Raw genomic sequence first — 26,114 nt, forward strand, 5'->3', positions numbered from 1 at the left:
CCAAACCAAGATGAGAAGAGAGAGGCCTAGAGTGGTTTTTTACTCACGAGTTTCCTCAGGGATCGGAGTCTTGCCCGCATTCTTCCACCAGTTTGTTACAGCGGGGAATACTGTAACAAGTATATATCAAACCAGGAGTCCCGTGGAAAGGAAATATATCTGGACAGATTCATGGTAGATGTTTCAGAGAGATGTTTATTTCTCCAGCCACATGGCTGGGGCCCTCCTCAGGAACTACTGCAGTCACGGGACCCCGGGACCTTTGCTCATCCCGGGGAACACAAACCAACCAATGGGGAACGAGGCTGACCAGGGGCAGGGAAACCCCGTGTCTCTCCCCCCCAGGGCCCCTCCCCCAGGGCCCCATGGCAGGGTGAGGGACCCCAACACTCTACTTCTTTTACACCCTAACAGAGAGAAGGAGGGGAAAAAAACTATCCAAGGTAAGACCAGGGCAAACGACAGAAGGCGAAGGCTGATGTGAATGTTTGTTAGTGCTGCAGGAGAAGGAGCCCTCCAGGAGAGCTGGAGAGGGACTTTGGACAAGGGACGGGAGGGACAGGACACAGGGAATGGCTTCCCACTGCCAGAGGGCAGGGACGGATGGGATATTGGGAAGGAATTGTTGGCTGTGAGGGTGGGGAGGCCCTGGATCCCTGGAAGTGTCCAAGGCCAGGTTGGAGCAATGTGGGCTAGTGGAAGGTGTCCCTGCCCATGGCAGTGGGTGGAATGAGAAGGTCTTTAATGTCCCTTCCAACCCAAACCATTCCATTTGGTTTTGGCTAAGGGGTCATGCAGCTTCCTCTGTGTGAATTCCAGCAGCAGGGGTTTGATGGGGTTTAGAAGTCCAGAAGTCTAGCCCTGCCTGTTATAGTTTCAACTATAGTTTATAGTTATAGTTTATAGCTTTTGAGATATTTTGAATGTTAATGGGAAATTGGAAAACAGGGACCAGCTCCCTGGCACAGCCCTGAGTAGAAAGGCCTCCACAAGTGCTTCAGTCTTTCCCATGGATGGACTCCTACAAATTTTCCTGTAGAGCTGCAACCTTTTATACTCAATGCAAGCCTACAGAGAGATGACCTTGGTCCTCGGGGTCAAGGATACCACAGAAATGGCCTCTGGACCCTCAAAGATGTGTCCACAGCTGGAAGAGCAGTCCTGTATGAAGAGGACTATCATGGATGCTACACTGAGATTACATTTAGAAGATTCCAGTTAAGGATCTGAAATGTATAACTTGTGGAATTTCTTCTTGCAGGATCCCCAAATCCCTGCCCTTCTAATAGAAGCCCTTTATGACCCTGATCTCTCTGCAGCTGATTGGTTTCTATAAAGGAATGTGCTTAGTGCTGGGAGTGAGAAAGATGCAGCAGCTGTGTCAGTAGTGGAATCACAGAATCACAGAGTCATTAAGGTTGGAAAAGACCTCCAAGATCATCATGTCCAATCTTCAAGAATTCCAGTCCATGCAGGAGTGAGATTTCTCACTGATTTTGTACCTAAATCCAACTGAAGTTGTTATTGTTATTGTTGTTATGTGCGGGTTTTTTGCAAGGAGGAGCACAGAGAGAAAACAAGGAGGCTCTTAGGGGTTAATTATGACAGAACAAGTAGTTTCCCATTATTTGTCATTCACGTGCTTGTCTGTCCTTATTTCATGCCCAAATCTCAATGATCCAGCTGTTGAGCATCATTCTGAGACTGTGACTTTGACATCAGCCATGAACTTGAAAATTTTGGGATTAGGGCTCTCCAGATTTTCCTGTTTAATATTTCCCTGAAAAAGCTGTTACAGATCTCATCCATCTCTCTCCTGAGTAAGGGACTATCACCCAGGTGAGAAGTGGCACATCCACACAAGTCCTTCAGAGCCACCATCATCCTTACTCCAGTCCCACTGATTCCTCTGGACTTGCCAAAAGATAAATATGATTCCAAATCATTTTAATGAGTAGGTTGGATCAGGAAAGTTTTCCAGGTCTCTGCAGGCCTTTATTTAAGAGGAGAATTCCCTTTCTGGCCTGGATTGCACTTCCAGTTGTACTGGTGTGATTTCAGAGCCGAGTCAGATTTATACCAGAGTTACATGGGCACAAGGAAGAGAGGGATTGGACAAATTGTGCCTAAAGCCCCAGTGGATTTGAGAGCCTTCTCCAGCAGCTTAGGTAGCTTTTCTTTCTATCCTTAGCAACACAGCCCTGCTTAACCCTCCAAGCTGTGGTCAGTCATTTTGAGGCCAGTTTGATTGACAGCAAGTAACTTGTTAACATTTTTCCCTGCCTTGTGCAGTGTATTTGATCCTGTAGGTGGCTGGTTGGATGTGTTGCTTTTTAAAATTATTATTACTTGGTTGATTTTGGTTTTAATCCCTTGGATATTTTGTAAGAAAAAGTCATCTTGAGCAAGAGGGATGAAGTATTTCAATGTAAGTACAAAAATATGTATTGAGACTTCTCTTATTTCTCTAAAAAGATGTATTTGGGCAAGATGAGCATTTTGCAGATTAGCAGTAGAATTCCCTTCCAATTCTGACCCTTCAAATAGATGATATTAAACTTCTCTGTATGGCAACTGTTTATATTTCCTTTTCTTTTTGTGGATATACAGCTTTGTAAGAGCAGATCTGACAGACCCTCTAGGCTGGGGTGGGTAATCAGCTCTATCACCCAAAACTCAAGGAAAAATATTCTTTTAAATCAGTCATCTGTGAAATTATTCCCCAAGAAAAGTAGTATTGGGAAAGTGTGCTATGGTTTGCCCTGTATTTAGTTTTTTCTGTACTTCTTACAATATGATTTAACAGCTTGAAAAATGTAGAATAAATCCTTGGGAAGCAATTTAGATTTCTGGGAATGCAGTCAGCATATTGTGGATCACCATTTGTCCAGTGCCTACAATTTGGATAATGGGTTTGTTTGGAAATGATGCTGTCACTGGCTGAAAGCTCCAATGTGGGGCTTGTGGAGAAAAAGTGAAACCCACCTTTCTGGAAGCCGCTGGAAAATAGAGAAATGAGATATTTTTTCCCCTGGAAATGATGAGTTGGAGTGATGGATTGACCTTTCACTGGGAAATAAATAAGTGAATAATTGCTTGGTGAAATGTGTACGTGGAAAGAATAAAACATACTGAAATCTTTTGGGTGTACATGGGTATAAATAAAAGCAGGGATTTGCCACAATAATAGTCTTTCAAATGATGCCTAATTTCTATTCTCACCTAGCTGAGCTTAAACTTCCATTTATTGCAGCATTTGCTGTAGTACAACGTGCACAAATATTTCACTTGAGGGTACCGTGGTAGGAATATAATGGTTTTGTTCTAAAATGTAGAGAAATTCAGCATTTACAGCTTTTTGAATGCTCCAACAGTGACGAAATTCCCATTAGTGGCAGTGGGCACCAAACCGATCCTCCAAAGAATGAATTGTGATTATCACAATTATTCATACTCGAACTTCATTCAGCTGCTGCAAGAGGGGTAACCAGGAGCAAACTGGAGGAACCATGTAATTATAAATACATTTACTGTTTTCTAATTCATTTGTAAGCATTAAAAAGTTGCCTTTCTTGTAAGAGATTTTTTGGAAGTTACAATAGAAAACTGATGCCAATTAAGAATAGAATTTGGAAAATAAATTGGATATAGATGTCTGTGGCCAGAACCCCCTTCGGCAAGTTACAATTCTACTGATTCCTTACTAACAACTCAAATGGTTTCCTATCTGTCAGCAGATAAATGACCAGAAGATGACATTTCTAAGTGCCATTTTTAGAGTCTCCATTTAAGTCTGAGTAATTAACTCAGAGTAAACTGGGGAATCACTGTTCATATTCATGAAATAAATGTGTTGTGCTCATTACAGCCAATATTTTAGCAGTTGTAAAAATAGTGTTAATTCTTTTTTTTTTTTTCCATGTCAAAATCGAAGTGTCTTCTTTTTTTGGCATAATAGTTTCATTCCATATGAGGTCTGAATTTTTTAGCAATTGGCTTCCATGACAATGGATTTGATAAGGGAAAGTAACAAAGAGTCTCATCTTCATCAGGAAAAAGACATTAAAAACACTTGTGTTCAAAAAGTGGGATGCAACCACCAGACTGAAACACCAAAATCAGTTTATTTATGAAGGACACCAACTGCCCCAACAAAAATTGGGCAGATCATCTCCAACCAATTTCAAATTTTCCCACAGTTTAGAAGAACCAAATTTTGTAGTTATTTTTGATGTCTTATAATATTTGTTACTTGTTTCCATAACCACCAGAAATTTTTCATCCAGAACTCAGCACATTTTGGCATGGCCTGCTCTAAAACCAGATTGCTCTGCCCCTCAGTGAGCTCAGAACTGATTGTGTGCTACAAAGTGTAATCACAACATGAAGAAATTCAGTCTTGTTTTGGTTTTTGTCACATTCCAGTCCACAGGGTTAAAAGGTTACATGAGAATCTCAGTGCTGTGCTTGTAAAAATAAAGCTGAAATAATCACTGTCTCTGATAATTTCAGAGAAAACCTCAAAAATATAATCAAGGAAGACACAAAACTCTAAAGGACAACAATACACTTCTTGTGGGTTTCACTTGGTGTCTGACTCATGCTTTTTGTGCCTCAGGGGTGACTGACACTGTCTGGATTCCCACTGGAATCTGCAGGACCGGGAGGGTTTGACTGTGACGAGCAGGGTTATGGATGCTCTCCCTGCTGTGCTTCTCTGTATCTGCCTGATCCACGAGTTCCTAAGATTTGTTGGTACAATCTACTCGTGACAGAGCTGTTGTGAGGAGCACAAACCTTGCTCCAATGTCAGGGTCTGATCCTGTATGACTCAAACAAACCCCACTCTGTTTTTCCTTCTCTTTGCAGTTATCTTTAAACAAGAGGGATGACTCAGGTGCCTGCTGACTACCTGTCAAACACCAGCTCCTACAACTATGAGCCACCCCTCCCCTCCGTGGCTCGGGCCAGCACCCTCACTAGGGTCCCTCCAGCCAAAAAAATAACATTCTTCAAGAGTGGAGACCCTCAGTTTGCAGGAGTCAAGATGGCCATCAACCAGCGGAGCTTCAAGAGCTTCCACGCGCTCATGGATGATCTCTCCCATCGGGTCCCGCTGCCGTTCGGGGTCCGGACCATCACCACCCCACGAGGAATACATTGCATCAGTGAGCTGGACCAGCTGGAGGATGGAGGGTGCTACCTGTGCTCTGACAAGAAGTACGTGAAGCCCATCAGCATCACCTCTGGGGGACACAGGCCGGCCCCACCACGGAACAGTCGCCCCTCCAGCACCACGAGGAGAGTGGCTCAGGAGGGCAAGCTGGAAGATTATTCCACACCTTTCACTTACCATGGCCCCAGAATACCCAAGAAAATCACTCTGGTTAAGAATGGGGAAAGTGGATTTCGGCGCTCCATCATCCTGAACCGCAGAAATGCCCGCAGTTTCAAAACGCTCCTGGATGAGATCACGGAGATCCTGCAGTTCCCAGTGAAGAAGCTCTACACTGTTGATGGGAAGAAGGTAAATATCTCTGTGCTGGTCAGTTGTTCAAACAGAGTCATCACGTTCCCTGTGATGAAAATCCTTGAGCTCATGGGTCCAAAAGTTTACCTACATTACCTTAATCCTTCAGACTTTGTCACAATAAACGCTTCCCCATTAATTACACAAAAGTTTGATGTAGAATAATCTTGTTCAGCCACTCAAGAACTTCATTCCAAATATTGTTTGTGGTCAATAGGAGGTTTAATGTTTTGCATGTGGGTATAAAACCCTAAATAAACTTCTTGTAATGGAGTTTCCCACCTTTTCCTGGGAGGCATGTCTCAACAAAGGTTCAACTTTTCCATACCTGACCACTGGGAATTCGACAGAATAAGGTGGCCCTTAGGTAGCACCTTGTGGTTGCACAGCTTCCCACAGAACCGGGTCCTGCTCCTTATGTGGGATTCTCAACATTATGGTAAAATAACCCATTAAGGCATAAGTAATTAAGGATTGAGTGGGCTCAAGAGACACTTTTGTATTGATGAATTGGTGAATCTGCTGTTGGGGAACTCTTATAATAAATTCAGGGCACAACAATCTCTTCATTCTTCTGTTCCCAAAGGAATTTCCTGACAAACCTAAGATTCTCTTGACGTCTCCATCTCTTTTTAGCTAACTAACCTTTACTTCCATTTTTTTGAAGGGGTCTCAAGAGTTATCCTGACTTCTGCCTGTCCCTGCAGCTGAATGGAGATTCCCAGCTCCTTTGACACCTTTCCCACCTTTACAGGGCTGAGTGCCAGCTCCTCAGTGGTAAAAACACAACCACTTGTGGTGTCACTTTCTGCGCCAAATGACTGAAACAACCCGAGTTCAAGTGACCCATTATCCAGGAGGGGAAAAAAGTGCAGGAATATTTTGCAATAAAATAATTTTTACCTGGCACAGGGAGGGGAAGGTGCAGTAGGAAGGAGAGAGGGAGAGGATAATTTAAGCCATCCTTCCTGGTGGAAGCACCATGTCTTATCATAGTGCTTTCTGCTGTTCCCACCACTCTGGAAAGAGCTTCCAACCAAACCCTGTCCTGCTACCTAGATATTTTGTAATCTATGGATAACTAACTTATTTTGCCATTGATTTCTCCAGTTTTCAAGACTTCGACTCCTGTTCAGTCCAGATGGACATCATAATCTTGAGAGCTGATAGCAACTCTCTCTTCTTCAATTTTTGAGAATTTTCACTGATTTCTCTAAAGAAAAGTTTTGCCTTCTACTTCTTAGTGCAGTCTTGATGTTCCCCTTGTAATTCCTAAATGAATTTCCCACAATTTTCCTTCTACTCATTATAAACACCACTATTTTAGGTGGGATATGCACTCAATGAGCACTCTGTAAACACAATATCTTCAACTCGATGATCTTGGAGGTCTTTTCCAACATTTCCACACAGAAACGTGTGGATGAAACACCATCACTTAATCTCTCCACAATCCCTTCAGGTTCGGGTTTCTTAATATGAAAATTTTCATTACTGTTTTGTCAACAAGGAGTTGATTTTCTATACCTTAATAATTTTAGTTTCACTCCTTTAATTCCTGTGCAGAATATCACAGTGATAGGTGACGGTGGGTCCAACGTCAGCAACATTATCAGCTGCCACATAATTAGGAGATATGTGATTATTAATACCTTTCCTGGGAATCTTTTACAGAGATATTTTTGGCCATTATTAATTTTTAGTAATTTACCTCCAGCTTTTTAGCTGTTCCCTATTGTCCATTTAACAACCATTCCTATTAGGGCTTCCTGTTATTCTAGGCTTGGGTGCAAAGCATCACAAAAAATTTGCTCTGTCTTGGATTTTCCAATCTTTTCTTTTCACACAGATTCTCTAAACTATCTCTGTTCTTCTTCTAAGTTTTCTTGTCATATCTCAGCTTCAAGACCTCTGTTTCTGATACACAGAGGTATCTGTTGTGTCTGAGTTTTCACCAGATGTAACTGTTTCACTGAGGAGTGAAAATAGTGAATTCAACGCACAAATTTGTGAGCTTTCCTGAAATAACTTCCTTCCGCTGATGCTGGAGTTTAATTTTAGCTGTACATCTTGTCTTTATACTTAAATTTACATTTTCTTTTAAAGCCAGTGTAAAGAAGCTTCCATTCTTCCATGATCATTCGAAGGTATCTGCATGTTTCATATTTCTTGAGTATTTTCTTTTTTCTCACATTATTCTCTTTGAAGAATAATTCAAATTCTCTTTAAATAATTTTGTAAACTTCTTTTACGCCAATTATCTATTTCCCCCCCCCCCCACGACTTAGTACAGAGATCTTCCTGGGAAAGAGGGCTGAGATTGAGTGGAACAGTAACTTTTGATACTTTTTTCCACATTTTGACAGATTAGCAGAATAATTCCTCAGCAATGCACCTGGACTACTGCTGAATTGACTTAGTCTGTCTCAGAAAAACAAAATTCACAGCATTTGATAGCAGGTACACAGTGTCCCTTTTGCAGCCACTTTTTCCTTGATCTCTTGAAAACCAAATACAAAAAAAAGGGGAAAAATCTCCTGTCCTACATGTTAGTCAATCTTCCATCAATGGAAGAGCCATTCATGGCCTCAGAGTGTTTGTTCTTCAATCTCCTTTTGTTTCTTCTACTGCTGTAATTTCAGATGTAAACTTAAATCCTAAAATGAGTTAAATCACCTCTGTCCCAGTGGCTCTGTTTTGATCTCTTCCATTTTAATATTTTTACCATTTTGTTGAGTAAATTCAGGATGCTTCAAGATTACAAATCTTTATGTGGGTATAAACATAGACACACATGGAACAGGCTTGTTTTGTGTTCCTTTCATGGAGTATTGATTTGAGAAAGCAGAGAAAAGTGTTTTCTTCCTTCTGTAGTCCACAAATTTTCCCAGCAAACTTCTTAGTTTAATTCAACCATAACTCAAAGTTAAATCATAGAATCTGAGAATTTTAAAGTCCTGATTCCCATGGAAGGAAATCCGGTTTGGTTCTATTGATACTTACATATTTCCATTTTCATTCTAACTCCTGAAGCCTTGAGTGAGGTGAAACCAGTATTTTTAATCCTAGATATCAAGCAGATTTCCTACTAGGAAATCCTAGTCCCAGTGAAGAATGTAGGTCTAAAGTGCTTGAACATTCATTTTGTTAGGGAAAATAGCCCATTTTCCCAAATCAACCAAGATTTTTCTTGCCTAGAAATTTTATGAATATCAGACTGGAGAAAAATTTAATTCAATTTTAGGTAAGGAAAATAATTTAAATTTTCAACAAGAAAAAAGGTATAAATCATAAAGTTTTTTTCAGGTCAAGCCACTCATTGGTGTTTTCCAGGTGATTAACTGGATATAATTGGATTAACTGCCCAAATAAAGAAATTTGTTATTTAACTTAACATTGACACACAATTAACTGATCAATGAAACGTTGAGCACTAAAATATAGACAGTCCTGGGCTAAATTAATTCATTTAAATCTGACTAGCTTGTGAAGCAGTTAGGATGGGGGACATTTTGCCTGGTGGACCCTATAGAAGATTGGAAGAGTGACTTAGACTTGTCACATAAATTAACCCAGGCCCAAGTTTTCTTACACTGGTTCTAAAGTACTACAGATATTTAGATATTGGCAAACATAAGACACGGGACTTTACATCAATTGGCTGATGAGACTGTTGGAAATCACAGTTTTCCCAATTTTTACTGGGAACATCAGTTCTACACTAAAAAAAGAATCAGGTGCTCAGATATCTCAGGAAAAAGAATAATTGTGGGTTGTCTTCTCCATGAAATGACCTTTTGGCTCCATTCTAGGAAGTTTTTACACCACATAGTGGGTTTTCTTCCTCATGGTCTAAACCACAGGAATGCACCTCTGTTCAGATCCTCACTGCCTGCCTCTGGAGAGGGAAGGATGTCTCTGGGGACAAAGAGACAGGGATCACAGAAAGGGCAGAAATCCTCCCAGGCTGTAAGAAATGACGTGCAGGATTATGAGGCAGTAACAGAGGATTTCCCTTACAAATGGCAATTATCCAGCACCCACCAGTCATTAAGACTTTGTTAAGTCACAGGAACCCAGCACCATGACTGTGTCCAGGCACAGATGGCCTGATTTCTGAATCATGAGGCCTTCCTTTTACTGGCTGTCCTAAATTAAAACAAAAAACAAACCAAACCCTTCCTCAAAATCCAATGCTCCTCCTCACATGGCATTTGAAACCACACTGTGAGATGGCAAATAGTCTACATAGTTTATGGCTACTGGTGGCAATTACCAAGAGCAGCTCAAATGGGATTTATCAGCCCTCAGAAGAGTTTTCCAGGGGATGTGGCCAGTTTTATGTTCGCTGGAGTCAGGCCGAGGTTGAGATGTTTTTTTTGTTTGGGTGCACTCAAGGCTGACCGTAAGTTGTTACATTTGATGAGTGAACGTGATCCGGTTTTGTTGTGTGGAAAGGTCTAGTGGATGACCAGAAAGACTCGATTTTGCCTCAAATTCTCCAAGTGAGAAGGTTGCAGAAGGAGCACTGTGTGCCACCGATTTTCCATGGGGGATCGGGGAATTGCCGTTCGGGTTAATCAGCGGAGCAATCATGAGTTAAAGAATGTTCCCCCAGGCACCACGAACTGGAGACTGTAAAGGATTAATTATTAGAAACTCCTCGGGGTAAGAACCATCAGTTTTCTCCTGTATTTGTGTGGAATTTGGCATGGGATGCACTTATGCAAGACCAACCATTCTGGGGCAAATCAAGCTGTCTTCGACCATGTCCTAGTCTAGGAGAAAGACAGAATGGCCCAAATGAAGTGACTCCTTCCCTGGTGTATCTTCCCAGCCTCCAGCAACCTGTAGGGTAAGATCTGCAGCCCAAAGCAGCACAATGGGCCCGCACAGCTATTCCAGTGGCCAGAAGAGTATCATGGCACAGACTCTGGCATCAAATGGAACCATCTGTGGATAATCACACACTCTAGCACCCAAAATAGGGTCTAATTCCCACAGGGGTGGCCACCTTCAAGCCACTTCTTAGAAAAGCTCCCTGGCATGTGTTAACTCCCAGATCTGCCCAGGAATTGCTTGGGAGAGTGCCAGTTGACCCAGGCTTTAAATGCACTAAAGACTACTCTAAGAAGAGTGGTGGAGGCAATGCTGTTCCAGTGCCCTGGATCCAGAACTGATTTAATTTAGCAGTGAAGGCAGAACTTTTATTTTTAGCTGTTATTAGCCAAACTGGTGGCCTAACCCTTATCACTAAGTAGTTCTTGATAATAATGACTGTATTTACAGCGACCTGGGGGTGCAAGGCCAGGAAACAGGCTTGTCTGACATATTTCCTGACTCAGATTTACACATCCATAGAGCCATTCCTAGGACATCTGTAGGCTGCCCGCAGGCATCCTCTCGGCCACTCATGTTTGGGCTCTCTACCAAGCTCATCTGTCTTAATGACAGGTGTCATCAAGACCCTGATGGAAGTGCAGGAGGAAAAGGGGATACGTGGGGGCAGATAAGCCGGTTTAAAATGTGGTGTATATAAACAGTGAGAGAAGAGAGGTGATAATTTGCCTCTGTGGGATCATTAATTTTCTGGTTGCACGTTGACGTATTCAGTGTGACACTCAGTTTCTGTGCTCGGATATGAAGGATTGCAACCAATTCCAGCCCCTGATCTGGAGCAAACTGTTGTTATCAAGCAAGCTGTGCCACTTTTCCACCCACTACGTGTGTGACTCATGGTCTAAAAACAAACCACAGGTTTCAGGTTCGATTTCTCTGATTCCGTGCCAAAACCACAATGACTCCAATGAGATTTACACAAGCGATCTGTAAACCTCAGCAAAACTTTCCATGAACCTCATCCACAAGAAGATTCATATCCAGGTGTGTTTTGTGAACCTTTGAGATGCCCTGAGATCATCTGGCCCAGTGCCTTACAACGTAGAGTTAAAGGGACCTTGTGTTTGGCCACTTTCTTATCTAACATGCAGCAAATCTGATACTTTCTTATCTAACACACACCAAATACAGATGGTTCCTTTAGCCTGAGGAGGTTTTGTTCCTTCAGTAATCATGGAGCAAAGTGTAATTGCTTTCTAATCCTTTTGAATTTAATCCAGGGCAAAGATGTTTCCAATCATGTTATTGAGTATCTGCAATAATCACAGAATCATGGAATGTCCTGAGCTGGAAAGGACTCCCAAGGATCATGCAGTCCAGCTCCTGGTCCTGCACAGGACACCACAAAAATCCCACAATGTGCCTGAGAGTGTTGTTCAAACCCTCCTGGAGCTCTGGCAGCCCTGGTGCTATCACCACTAGTATTTCCTAATTTTTCCTAATAGCAATTTAAAAAATGCCACCACTCATTTATCTCGTCCTTATCGACTTTATTATACAACCAAAATTTTCTGCCATGCTACAGGTACCTCCTCTTGCAACTATTTTTGGCATTTCTGGGTTTTCCCCAAAACAAACTATTTTTGTTTCTAAATGCAAGCGGTTTTGACAGAAAAAGAATTGAATGTTTCAAAGGTACAATTTTTTCACGTTTAGGTTTTCTTCCATCTTTAACAAGTTTTAGAAACTACTTATGGGAAAATTACTTCTATAGTTACCCAAATATGGAAGCTTAGAACTCTGGAAAGATTAGAGACAGTTAAAGAAGAAAAAAATCACCCAGACTTTTAAAATGCAGATTTTTCAATGCAACAAAGAGCACAAAAGTGCACAACAGTCATTTAGACTTGATATAAAAATCCCGTATGAGGGTTTTATTTATGGCAAAATATATTGAGCCAATAAAACCAAATCTATGTCAGTAACAAGTAAATTGCCAGAAAAAAACAGGGTTCATCAGAAAAAAGTTGTGTTACAAAGTATTTCATGAGAAATGTGAAGCTTTTCCTGTTGATGGTTCCCTTTATAGTGCAGAAAAGGAGCACAGAATAAAAGTGGACTTCAGGAGAGTAAGATTTGTCACCATGATCTCTTTATTTATTCATTTGCTGAGAGTACAAAAAATAGCAGAATTCCACCCTCTCCTGGAAAAACTGTGAATTTTCTGTAAGTACTTTCAGTAGAAATCACTGTTTCTGCAAAGAGTTTTCACAGGAAAGTCTGTGGGGTCTTTTCATATGGAAATTAGGTTTTACAAATTCAGATTTTAGAGGTTTTAATGAGCAAAAGGTGAGGAAAAGAGAGGATTTTTGCATTTGCAGGAATTTTCTTCTTCGTTTTTGGCCTTGAACAGGGAATTCAAAGGATTCTGCTGCAACTCTTAGCAAGGTCTGGAAGTAGAAACCTTCCCACCTTTCCCATTTGTATTGTGGACTTTGCAAATTGAGAGTGAAACCTGGACTCAATAACAAGAAAAATATTCAATTAAACCAAATTTTTTTCAGCTGAATGGGTCTCTCTTTATGCCCAGAGCTTCTGGAGTCCACAGACTGTACCCACGGTGTTTGTGCTTAGAGATATCCAAGATGGCAAGACCACGGATCAATTCCCTATGGATCTGTGAGCTTGATCCAGGAGGGTTTATATCCTCAATCCCACCTCTTACAGATAACTGGAGCACAGCTATGTCGTCCTTCCCTCTTTCCCCCACTGTTTCCAACTGGAATACCTTCTCATCCACAGTGTAAATGTTCTCCACACGAAAGGAGCGAGTTTTGACAACTTCTGGTCATGGGGAGAAGCTTGAACTCCCAAATTGGATCCTTCCCACTGACTCAGCCACCACAAGGCTGAGCACAAGAACCAAATGCTTCACATTTTTTGAGGCACGTCAATTTTTAAGCTAATCCTGCCCCAGGAGAGGATCAGGGCAGGCTCTTGGGGTGGAGTGGATGTTACTCTGACTCATCATTTTCAGTGTTGGATGGACCAGATTTAATGAAGCCGATGCCAAAGGGGCAGGTGGGGGACTCTGATTTCAGTCAGAAGGTGAAAAACATCAGCAGCGAAACTTTTCTAGAAAGGCCATCCTCTCTTCTCAGTTGAAATTTGCACCTTGAACAGCAGTTTGCTCTTTCTCTGGCTGTTTCCCAGCTTGAGCAGTGTCAGACCTAATTTTGAGCTGACAGGGTAGGTGGGGAGACAAAAGACCATCAAAACTTGCATACAAGACCCGTGCACTGTGGAGATCTCCCCACATCAATCCAGCACTTTGTGAAGTCCTTGGGAAATGTCCCATAGCCTTCATCAGGAACCAGCTCATCCTGCACAGGGGCAGGAGCGGTGGCACCCCTCACACAATCAAAAATTCCAAACTGAACCAGGCTAGAAATCACTTTTCTTCCCATTTTTATCCTCTTCACCTGTTTCTCAAAAGCATGCTTTCTCCATGCCTTCATTTTCCCCATCAATCCTCTTCCTTCCCCTTTTCCCTTTTCCCATGGGGTGTTTCTCTTCTGCTGCTACCCAAGTGATTTCCAACAGCCACTGAATTTCTGATTGCAGTATTTCTCTTGGAATGATGAAAGAGTTCTTCATCTGAAGTAATTCCAGGACGAGACTCAGAATGAGTATTTTATATATGTGCAAATTGTCCCACACAGGGAAAGGGCATCCATGAGTACTCCAGGAAAAGCTGCCAGCAGAGCAATAGCTACACAGGCAATAGGTACACATTTGCCTGTGTTTGACTGAGAAAGCAGAGCAGGGCATTATTGCATTTTTCCTCCCTTTTTCACATCTTTTACTTGGCTCTTTGAGTGCTTCATGGCCTTCCAAACTCTCATTTTTTCACGCATCTTTACACTGTGGGCAAACCTGAAAAATGAACAGGTCCTGTCTGTAAAAACCTAGAAAATGCTGATGTTTGTAGAAGTGTTGAAATGACAAATTATCTTATATTGCTGCATTTCAGCATCTGGAGCATTGGACTTGCTCCTATTCTTATTAAATAAGCATCAAATAAAGATATCAGCTTGTAATTTATGTTTAACAAATCACCTGCTCTTACAAGAGCCTTGGACGCTGGAATCTGTCCTGATTTAGGATTCTTTCTTTGGTAAAAGAAGGTTTGGGGATGAGCTAATTGTGGCCTTCCAGTACCTGAGGGGAGCCTGCAAGATGGAGAGAGACTTTGGACAAGAACATGGAGTGACAGGACAAGGGGGAATGGCTTCCCACTGCCAGAGGGCAGGGATAGATGGGATATTGGGAAGGAATTCTCCCCTGTGAGGGTGGGGAGGCCCTGGCCCAGGGTGTCCAGAGAAGCTGTGGCTGCCCCTGGACCCCTGGAAATGTCCAAGGTCAGGTTGGATGGGGCTTGGAGCACCCTGGGCTAGTGGGAGGTGTCCTTGCCCATGGCAGGGGGTGGGATGGGATGATCCTTCAAGCCCCTTCCCACACAAACCATTCCATGATTCTATGTGGATTTGGGGGCCTGATACTTAATTTAGTTTAAGAATCCATGTGAGTTTTGATTTGGGAGATGGAAGGGATGCTGTGTGCTCTCTTCTAGACTAATAATTTGGATGCTATCATTTCCAGAGGATTGGATCCATTTCCATGCAGTATTTCTTCGGTCTAAGTTCAGTATTACCTCTTGTTCTGTCTTCCTCCTGATGATGGGGAGGACACTTTTGACCCCTGCTGAAGTTAGAGAAAGGGAGAACAAGTCATGCACTTCCTGATTTCTTCCTCCTCCTTTTCTTCCGCTACTTTGCTAATTTGTATGTGGGCATGGAGTGGCAACACCCCATGATTCACCTTCTGACCACAGATTACCCAACCACTCCCCAAAAGAACCACTCTCTAATTCCTCTGGTGGAAAGTTTGGGGAAGGGAGGGGCAAGCGGGCTCTTTGCATGAATAAAATGCAAAATTTATCATTGTTAAACCATGATAAATAGTTCAGAGCCTGCATGCCTCCGGATTGGATGTAACACAACCACAAAACAACAGGGTTGTTCACACTCCAAGGAGCTGTAAATGGGAGTGGAAAACAAAATGGAGCAGATGGAAGAGCTCTAGGAAAGGAGGCAGGGAGACAGCACAGGCCATGGACTCAGCCCGTTAGCCTGAGTGGGTCTGTTTCCAGTTTCTTCTGTTTCTCCCATGCATCTCTGAACTCCTTTGGAAGGTGAATTAGCTTATGGACTTGTCCTGTGAACCGTGCCTTGCATTATTTCCCCATTCTGTCCTTCTCTAAGTCTCAGATGTCTTTGGCTGGCTGGCAGCCAGCAGAGGGAGAGCAAGGGTGTCTCCTTCACTCTGCCTTCATCCCAAACTGGTATCTGTGTTCAGCTTCTGAGCTGAGCAAGGCTGAGAGTGGTCCTTTTTTCTCTGGGAAGAGCCAGAGGGTGGCATGTTCTCCGCAACAACCAGCTGCTTCCGTGTTTTAGAGGTGTTATGTTGGCCTTTCTCCTGTAAAGGTATTGAGGACATTTTATTAAGAATTGTGTTGCAGTAGCACCTAGAGGTCCTTGCTGAGATCACAGCAGTTGGTGGGTTCTGTGCAGCAAAATTAATGGAGACAATCCATCCTCAATGGATAACAGCCAGACTGGAAAAGAAAGGGGTATTTCAGAAGAGAGATGTGTTTTCCTTTACACCTCACTTGTGGTGACCTACCCAGTGGAGCTGAATGTCTGTAAAACATTTTTATTGGAAATAAAGTGGAGCTTTTTTGAAACAATCCGTAAATGCCATATCCCACTGGGGCAGGGAGTTCCTGTGGTGGGGGATAGTGAATCATAAATCATAGAATGGTTTGGGTTGGAAGGGACCTTAAAGATCATCTTGTTCCAACTCCCTGCCATGGGCAGGGACACCTTCCACTGGACCAGGCTGCTCCATGCCTCATCCAACCTGGGCTCTTGTCCAGAACTTCACTCACGGCATCCATAATCCTCTTCGATCCTGATCCAGAGTCTGTGGAGGTCACCAAGTTTCTCTCCATCCATTACAGTGGGACTTGGGTCAGATTTTACAGTAAGATTGAGAAACCTGATTTAATTTTCAGGGATTATGCAATAAAACTTTAATGGGAGTCTATTCCAGCCCACCAAGTGCCAACTGCTAGACACTGATCCCATGAATTTCGGTGGATTTTTGTCTCTGATCATCCATAGCCTTAATTGTGACTGAGTTACACTGAGGGAACTCCAAAAAGGCTTAAATGGGACCTGAGAGATCCAAAGGAACTCTTTCCTAACCCATCAAACACCTTTATCATAAGCCACCATTTCTCTTCCGTTTTATTCCAGACTGTTCACTTACGGATTAAAATATTCTTGAAGTTCCCATGTTTTGTGATTCAGCTTGAAAATGAAGACGCCTCATTTTTTAACTCTGTGAATGTGGTTGATGTTTCCTGCTGAGCTTTCCAGTCTCATATTTATCTTTTATCCTGTCAGCCATCCTCAGGCACGTATCGGATACTCTAGAACATCTCAAATTGTTCTAGGAATCTACTAGATTTAGCCAACTGCATTGAGATGATTGACTCTGTCATCAGTGAGAGTCAGGCATGTCCAAGGGGGAATGTTCCACCTGAAGCAGGTGGCTTTCCTGGGGTGAAATTACCTGTCACCCAAAAATATTGGCTGCTCTTCACCAATGTGCAAGAAGCCTTTATTGTAGATGAGTTACAATCCTGTGGGATGAATTAATGGAGACATGTTAGAGTAGGGCATTCTCTTCTCCATCACAGCTTCTTCAGATGATCACCAGAATTTAAGTATTTACAATCCACTGCCTTTGGGGTTTTTTTAGTTAAATTGTGGTGGGATGTAATACTGTTTTCTTGGAATATCCTGTCATGGCTGCTCAGGAATCTTGCTGTGGCAGCCTGAGGGAAGTGAGGAATCTGTTTGCCAGAAGGATTTCCTCACTTGGCTACTGCTTGGAAGAGAGCAAACAAAGGAAAATTTAATATGGAAAAGATCTATGCTGAGCAATGAGCGGCCACCACTTCATTTCACTGAGGCATCTTCTGATCTTCTCCCACCCTAAAAGAGAGCACCAAATATCTAAGGTCTTACTACTGCTTTAAAATTATGGAATCATCATAGAAATTTTAAGGTTGAACAAGACCTCCAAGATCATGAAGATCAACCTTCAGATGAAACACATCCCCATTCGGTGGCATTCCATTTTCTCCACTGTGTGTGAGAGCTAAAGCAGATAAGAACGTTCACCTTCTTATCTTTCAGCTTACCCCACTTTCCCTCAATTCACGTCTCCATGAAATAACATCCACCTCTCCTGCAATAAATCACAGAACCACATTATCACTGAGTTTGGAAAAGGCTTCTGGAGGTCATCTCATCAAACCTTCCTTTTCCTACATATGTTGGAATTCACACTGTTCTCTGCAAGATCATTCCCACCTCTTACCTAATCTGAACAGAAATTCAACAACAGGTTATTTTCTCAGAATTTAGTCCCATCTAATATTTCATCTCTTTCTCTGGGGCTCACATGGTTCTGAAACATGAATACCTACTGTGTCTGCTTTTCACCATGGTCCTACTGCCACATCTTGTAATCTTATCTCTCTCCAAGTTTCTGTCTGATGTCGGGTTTCTTCTCCCAGCATGAAAATCCTTGGCAGAAATTGCATGGAAAATACAGCTGCACGAGTCATGAAAACTCTTTGGTAGCTGTTGTGTCCAAGAAGAAGAACAGGATCACTTCTCTTGCACAATAGCAAAAAAGAGGCTGGAGCCCCTCTGCCCTGGAGCCAGGCTGGGAGAGCTGGGGGTGTTCACCTGGAGAAGAGAAGGATCCAGGGAGACCTCAGAGCCCCTTCCAGGGCCTAAAAGGGCTCCAGGAGCTCTGGAGAGGGACTTGGGACAAGGGATGGAGGGACAGGACACAGGGAATGGCTTCCCACTGCCAGAGAGCAGGGATAGATGGGATATTGGGAAGGAATTGTTCCCTGGGAGGGTGGTGAGGCCCTGGCACAGGGTGCCCAGAGAAGCTGTGGCTGCCCCTGGATCCCTGGAAGTGTCCAAGGACAGGCTAGATGGGGCTTGGAGCAACGTGGGCTAGTGGAGGTGTCTCTGCCTTGTCATGGGGTTGGAACTGGATGAGCTTTAATGTCCCTTCCAACCCAAACTGTTCCATGATGATGCAGATGGAAAGAAAGCTCCCAGTTTTCCTCACTTCCCAGCTCTAGGCAACATGATGCAGGCTCCAGAGAAGCCAGGGGAGATTCTACCACTGCTTGAAATGGGGCCAGTATTTCACCCAGCATTTCCAGGAGCAACAGAGGACAGCGGAATGCCTGCAGGGTCAGGATCTGATCCCTTCAGATTATAAATAGTTTTTATACATTCCTGAAAAAGAAGAAAATCCGAGAAGAACCACGTGGGCCTCATCCAGGACACATTGAGTGAGCTGCAAGTTGCTAAAATACCCAAGAGGGGATGTGCTGTTTAGCGATAATTCAGCACTGGTAAAAAATGTCATATTGATGGCCCTGAAGACAGTTGTTCTCTGGATAGTCCAGGCAGTGACACATTGAGAGGATGGGATTCCTGCAGAAGTGTGGGAAGGCTCCATGTGGAGCACATGGAATGAACTGTTATCCCAACCCTGCACTGCCCTGAAAAAGTGGATGTTGCATTAAATCAATGTCAGAAACAGGATTTATTTAACCCTCAGAAAACATTCAGCTGTATCTACAGCTACCAAAATGTTTTTAACAATGAAGCATTACAAAGGTGAATCTCTGGAATTATTAATTCAAAGAGATGAAGCTTGCAAGACATTAGGAAGAAAATTTACATTATAGACACAAACACTGCTAAAGTGCTGCTGCTGTCAGAAATACCCTGTACTTCAAATACAGACTATTTTAAGTGACATAACACAAGTATATTCCATATAAAAGGATGTATAAATTCCCTAACTCAGACGGGTCAGCTCCATGGATCCCTGACTCTCTGTCATTGGCACCATCTATTTTCTGCACACACAACGCAGCAGTGATGAGTGTGATTGAAATATCTACACCCAGACACAGAACCACGTAAGAAAATGAGGGCAAAAAATAGCTTTCACTGAAAAAAAAAATCCTTTACAAACAGGAACAGTTTCTAAACTTAGTGGGGTTTTAAAGACAGATTCTTTTACATTAGGGATGGAACACATTTCATGCCTATTTTTCTTTTTTTTCTCTCCCTTTTTTTCCTCTTCTCTTTCTTCTTTTTTATCCTCACTTTTTTTTCCACTTGTAGAAAATCGGGGGAAAGATTTCATCAAAGGAATAAAAATAAGAAGAAAAATGAACAGGAAAAAAAAGAACAGAAAAGTAAAGAAGGAAATGAAACATACAGGTGGCAAAAACATGCTCAAAATATTTGGTTTATTAAATTCTAGGCTTTCTATAAACTTTAAAAGCGAGCTAGAAAGATGTTTTTGTTAGGAATATATAAAGATGTTTTCTTTAGGAATAGATGGATCAGAAGTGGAGTGAACAGAAGCAAAGTGAGATTTGCGAGCTATTTTTCAGTTTCATGGTACCCATCACATGAATTTGGCAGTTTTGCTGCTTTGCGGTGTTTTAATGAAAATTTCAGTGAGCAAAGCTCTCTTATTTTGGGTTTCATAGCAAACTGGATGGGCCTAAATCGCAAGCGTTGTTAGAACACAAACAGAAAATAAAAAATAATGGGAAGACGATGGGATTTTACTGTATTTCCACTAAAAAGTTGATGCCGTATGTTTCATTGTAAGAAGTGTTATCAGAAGTGATGAGCTGGATCTAGAATGTGCTTCCATTTATCTCTGTCTTGCTCTTTCACTCTCCACACATTTACCCTCTTATTTGCACCAGACCCAGCACCAATCCCTTGGTGCCTCCCACAGTCCTGGTGGGACATCTTGGAAAACTCCAGAGGCATTTCACAAACTGAGGGCTTGGGCTCTGAAGGGGCCCTGGTTCTTCATTCCTTGGCTGTAACAATATTTAGAGGCCGAGGTCTGTCCGTCATGCGCTGTTATTTCAGGTGCATGTGACAACTGCAGAACTGTCATCGCTGCTCCTCTGAGATTCCTTATCTTGGTTCTCATTAAGGGGATGATAATTAAGTGACAGGGTGAGGTCAGGGTGCATCTTGCTGAGCCCACCACCGGTGCTGGCTTAGTAACCCATGGAGCAGTCACCTCTTGTTGAGGTTTTCTGTGTGCTCTAGAGACATTCTCCTGATGTAGCCGGCTGAGGAGGAAGGGACATCCCAGATTATGGAGACCCCTGGCAGCACAAAGCTGCCAAATGTTGGCCACTTTAAAGTCCTCTCAGACAGCAAGAGAGGTTTCTCCTTCTTTTGAAAGACATCAAGTATTTTAGCTGAGAGCTCAGCTTCAGTCTTTCAAATGAGAGGCTGCAGAAACAAGATGGAAGATGAGTCCAGGATTTGTCTGCCCAGTGCTTCCCACAGGACTGATTCCCGTTCTTTGAGAGAGACAATTGTATTTGGGTAAAAGTTGGATGGGGCTCTGAGAAACCTGATCCAGCTGAAGATGTCCCTGCTCATTGTAAGGGGTTGGACTGGATGGCATTTAAAAGGTCCCTTCCAACCCAAACTATTCTAGGATTCCATGGGAAGTGACTCACGAAGGACTTGGTGTGTAATCCAGGAACAGGTCACGCGGTGAGGATGAAGGGTGAGAACCTGAGTTCTCGTGGAGGAACAAAGATTCCTTCACAGGCACTTCCCACATCCTTTGTTGTCCACCACTGAGGCAATACTTGGGCTTATAACTGAGGCAGTATTTGAGAGAATATTAGGGGAAGCCACAGTTCTTGTCCCTCTTCTGGAGCAAGAAAAGGATCAACTAAGGGACAAAATGACATGTAGCGTTTTTCAGGTCATAAAAGCTGCCCCATACAGGAATTAGAAGAATTTAAATGTTATAATTCTCTGTAAGGGAAACTGAAACATCTCCACTTCCACCCTCTTCCTCACTACCACGTGGAATATGCCTACATTTTTCCCAGAATATGTAAAATCTTATATAATATATAATATATAATAATATATAAGATATAAGATATAAGATATAAGATATAAGGTATAAGATATAAGATATAAGATATAAGGTATAAGATATAAGATATGAGATATAGTCTCCCTTAGGCAATCTCTCCCACCCCTTCCCCATCTTAGGAAATCTGATCAAAGCATAGCAGAGCTTCTCTTTCAATGGAAGAATTCCCCAGTAGGCTCTGGTAGACCCCAAAGTTCTCCAGAACCACGTTTATTTTCATTGAATCACAGAATATCCTGAGTAGGAAAGGACCTACAAGGATCATCAAGTCCAACTCCTGGCCCTGCACAGGAAAACCCCAAAAACAGAATTGCATGCCTGAGACTATTATCCAAATGCTCTTTTATTTAGGTGGCAGCTCATTGCCAGTTGGTTCCAGGCCTGGAAGAGCCAAACTCTTCGGTCTGGGCTCATGGCGCTCCACTTGCTGTTCCCTTTGCAGATCGACAGCATGCAGGCCCTGCTCCACTGCCCCAACGTGCTGGTGTGTGTCGGCCGGGAGCCATTCAAGCCTGTATCCATGGAGAATTTGAGGAAACACTCAGTGGAGAAGCTGCCCAACCTGCCTCCCTGCTCCAACAATGGCAACAATGTCAACGAGAACAATGAAAGTAAGAAAACCTCGGGGCCATGTCACACAGTCGCCCCCAGGCCTGTGTCCCACAACATGGGGATTACAGGCCCCTATTGTGCTGCCCCCATGTGCAGATCTCATGTGGAAAATGCACTTCCCTCTCCCTGCCTCCCAGGCCTTTCCATCCTCCCCTTCTTTTTCTCTGGTTTCCTTGTAGGATTTCCTCCCTACACCCCCCAGTCTTTCTTTTACATGCTCCCCATGTCTGGCTGACTTCCCTTCCTCTTTCATATCTCTGGGTCTCCTTTTCCTTCCAGAACTCCCTCCTTTCCTGTGCCTGTCCCCCTGGACCCTTGAGATTTCCCACGAATCCTCTATCCCCTCGTTGTCTGTTCTATCATGCCTTCCCTCCTTCATTTTCCTGCACCAGGACCAGAGGATGCCCTGGTTCTGTCAGCAGGAGACTCAGTTTCTCCTGGTTACAGCTGACCTTTTGGCAACAAAGCGTGTTTTTTATGGAAAGATTATGTTCAGGAAGGAGGATGTTATGGATTATTCAGGATTATATTTCTTTGGCACTCCATCATGACTTATCTAAGGTCACAAGTATTTAAACCAGCCACCCTCAGTAGCCTGGGAAAAGAAACTTCCCAATTCCACAGGACAATTAATACCACCTGTATTAAGGATTTATTGTAGGATGAAATTAAATGTGCTCTAGAGGTGCATCTGTTTCTCTCCATTGTCAAAACCAGGAGCTGGGAAAGATTCATTTGTGTGTTGCCAACAAGTTGTAGAAACTCAAGGACAGAGGCATTCTACACTCATTGTCTGAGACATAAAAAATTGGAGGGAAACATGGAAATAAACTGGAGCTTTGCCTATCAAGAGAGCAAATCCATCAGTTCAATCATAAGGATGGTGAGGGAAGAGCTATTTCATGAGATTTTGATGTGCTCCTGTTCAACACTTTCTTCCTAAAATTCCCTCCATTCAGCTGCATATCCATATGCCCATGGAGGGACAGGATTGTCCAGTTATATGTATGAGGAAATTTTAGAGAAATATATATTAGAAACAAGACAGATTAATGTCTTGCAAGACAGCCTGAAAGCAACGTATTCTGCTTGAAATGAAGGAACCTAAATAAACCTGTGCAGGTCACTGCACTGGGCCATAAAGATGTTCTTCAATTGCAATTCCTAAATTCCCTTATTCTCATTGATTTCTTCTACAACTCCCACTATTTCTCTTTGCAATCATCACTAGCTTACAATTACTTTTCCATTTGTTCTTTATGTTTTAATAAGAATTATAGCTATTTTTAGTGGCACATCCCTGCAGGGACTGAGTGTTGCTCTGGTCTACATGGCCACACATTTCTTGGAATATGAGTGGAGAAGTGGACGATGCACAACAAATGTGTGACTCTTGATATCCAGATAAGGAAGAGGGTCACTTCTCCATGTATTTTTCCCTGGTTAAACAAGAAGAATGAAAACTTGCACAGTTAAATAAAGGAATATTTGTAATGTGATAAAATGCCCAAACTCTGAGACTAAATTTCTCTGTATGTATATATATATATATATAACATATATATATATTTTATTTTTATTTTTTTTTTATTTTACTTCCTGGCATGCACTTAATAAAACAAAGTGTTTGTGTTTCAATTTATTTTTTTAAATAAAGTTAAGGTGTAGAAGATTTTATTGCAGATTATTAATTCGAAACTTAACATTTAACAAGGAAGTTGGATTAGATTATCTCCAGAGGTCCCTTCCAACCTTAACTGTTCTATGATTAATGGATATCACTTAGTCAAAGACAAATTTTCAAATTATGTAAATTGGCATAGGCTTGGCTTTAATGGAATAACATCAGTATTCACTGGTTTGAGGGTTTGACTTATACATTTTGTGTCACCTTTATGTGAGTTAACATCTGTCTCCATCTTTCTTTTCTTCACTCCAGTGAACTTCGGACTGAAAGCCAAGAAAAGCATTATCCATCCACGGTCAGCATCCAGCAACAGGTCAATGAGATTTTCCTTGTCATCAGAAAAGTCATACCCCAACGGCCTCGCAGCCTCTCCGGACAACGGGGCACCCTTCTCCAATGGCTGCCCTCACCCAAAAGCTGGGGATCTGGTCCAGTCCTTGGTCAACGATGACATCGAGAAGCGGGTCCACGTGAACAAGGACGGGAGCTTGTCTGTGGAGATGAAGGTTCGCTTCCGCTTGCTCAACGACGAGACTTTGCAGTGGTCTACCCAGATCAAAAAGTCCAACTTGATGAACCAGCTGCCTTGTGAAGAGTCAGGGGTGGAGGAGGACAGTGGAGTAGATCCCCTACAGAAAATGAATGCAGAAGCCAGCTCAGAGGCAGATGATTCCTTATATCCCTGTGATATCGATTCCTACATGTCCAAACTTGAGGAATCAGAATGTGACGAGGCCCACTGTCACAGCTGTGGAAAGAAACACCGGGACTATGACATTTGGAAGAACCCCATACACACGTCCCAGAGGGAAGAGCCCAGTGTGCAAAGCACCTGGCACACGCGATCGTCGTGCTCCAGCACATCTTCCCGGAGGAGAGTAGTCCACAAAAAAATGAAGTCTGTGGATAGCATCTACACCACGTCCAGTGAGGAATACTCTGAGCACATTGTGCAGGAGTCCTCATCCTACTCAGAGACTATAAAGAACAGAGTGGCATATCGATCCGTTCAAAAGTGTATGTGCCGAAGTGATTTATCTACAGGTGCTTCCAATGGAGAAGAACAGCAGGAACACACTCGGACAAGCACAGGAAACAGCCAGAGACCTTCATCCTTGGGCTTGATGTCACATTCAAGCTGTGAAAACAACCTAGATACTCAAGACACCCCTGAAGACCATGAGATCACCAAAACCATTTCACAAAATGAGGATGAAAATTGTTTCGAAGCTTCCTCTGTGAAGTGCTTGAAGGGTGATGCAGAAGAGGTTGAAAGCAGCAGAGTTGGGAGTGTCATGTCCAGGTCATCCCTGCAGTCCAGGCAGAGCAAGAAGAACGCGTGTGAGGAAACAAGCAGTGTGGGCAGGAGCATGTCCTCCTCAAGCCTTCAGAAGGCAAATCAGGGAGACAACACCCAGTGCTCCAGCCCTGCCAACAGCGTGCACAGCAAGTCCAGTAACTGCACCATGCCAAAAGAAAAGAGTGAGCAGGGTGACCCCTCTGATGAAAACCCAGTGGTGTCCTCCTTCTCCAGTGAGTCCTTCCCCAAGAAAGAGGCTGAAGAGGTGGAAGCAGAGCAGGAAGAAAGTGAAGTCAATGAAGTCAGCTCGGTGTCAGCAAAAACAAAGCCAAGCCAATCAATCAGGGGTGAGAGCAGTGAAGGGGAACGATGTTCTACACAAGGAACCTACCGTTCCAGGGCTAGTGAGAGGAACAGCAGGAAAAGTGGCAGTGATGAGAATGTTCCATGCAGTGTCTCTTGCTCTTCCAGAGGGTCCAAAAAGAGCAAACATAGCCATGTTCATTTGGATGCACAGTCTGAAATATCTGTGTCTTCACTTGAGTCCACTCTGAATAAAAAGAAGCATTCTCTACATGCAGATGATGGGAGATCAGGCAGCAGAGCATCAGTTTTTTCCAAAAGCTCGTGTGGAACCAAGAAAAAATCTGTTGGAGATGCCACATCTCATAAGTCAGGATCTCTTCACTCAAACATTTCATCTACCAGTGAAGCAGAGGCAACTGGAGGTCCTGCTGAAGAGAAAAGCTCAAAAAGTACTGCCAATGGCTGCAGTGAATCGTCAAAAAGCTCAAAGAAGAGAAGCCATAAAGAAGAAAGCAACAGGCCATCATCCCTCTGCTCAAGTTCTTCAAGTCCTAATGGAAAAGCTGGAGAGGGTCATGCCAAGATTAGTTCAGAACTCTCTTCTTCAAAACAGGGAAGCATGAGTGGGAGTGTATGTTCAAAAGTTGACCACCCAGCTGAGGATGAGA

General features: G+C 42.9%; 1 protein-coding gene across 1 annotated transcript in view; it reads left to right on the top strand.

Annotated features, from left to right (window-relative positions):
* Positions 1 to 26,114, top strand: part of RP1L1 (RP1 like 1) — a 47,082-nt gene that overhangs the window by 15,833 nt on the left and 5,135 nt on the right. The window contains exons 2-4 of the mRNA XM_069008407.1: positions 4,870 to 5,527; positions 21,984 to 22,152; positions 24,093 to 25,487. Coding sequence (XP_068864508.1) covers positions 4,889 to 5,527; positions 21,984 to 22,152; positions 24,093 to 25,487 — 2,203 coding nt within the window. The 5' untranslated portion in view covers positions 4,870 to 4,888. The remainder of the gene's footprint in view (positions 1 to 4,869; positions 5,528 to 21,983; positions 22,153 to 24,092; positions 25,488 to 26,114) is intronic.

Source organism: Aphelocoma coerulescens, chromosome 3 (genome assembly GCF_041296385.1).
Source record: "Aphelocoma coerulescens isolate FSJ_1873_10779 chromosome 3, UR_Acoe_1.0, whole genome shotgun sequence".
In the NCBI taxonomy this organism is placed as follows: Eukaryota; Metazoa; Chordata; class Aves; order Passeriformes; family Corvidae; genus Aphelocoma; species Aphelocoma coerulescens.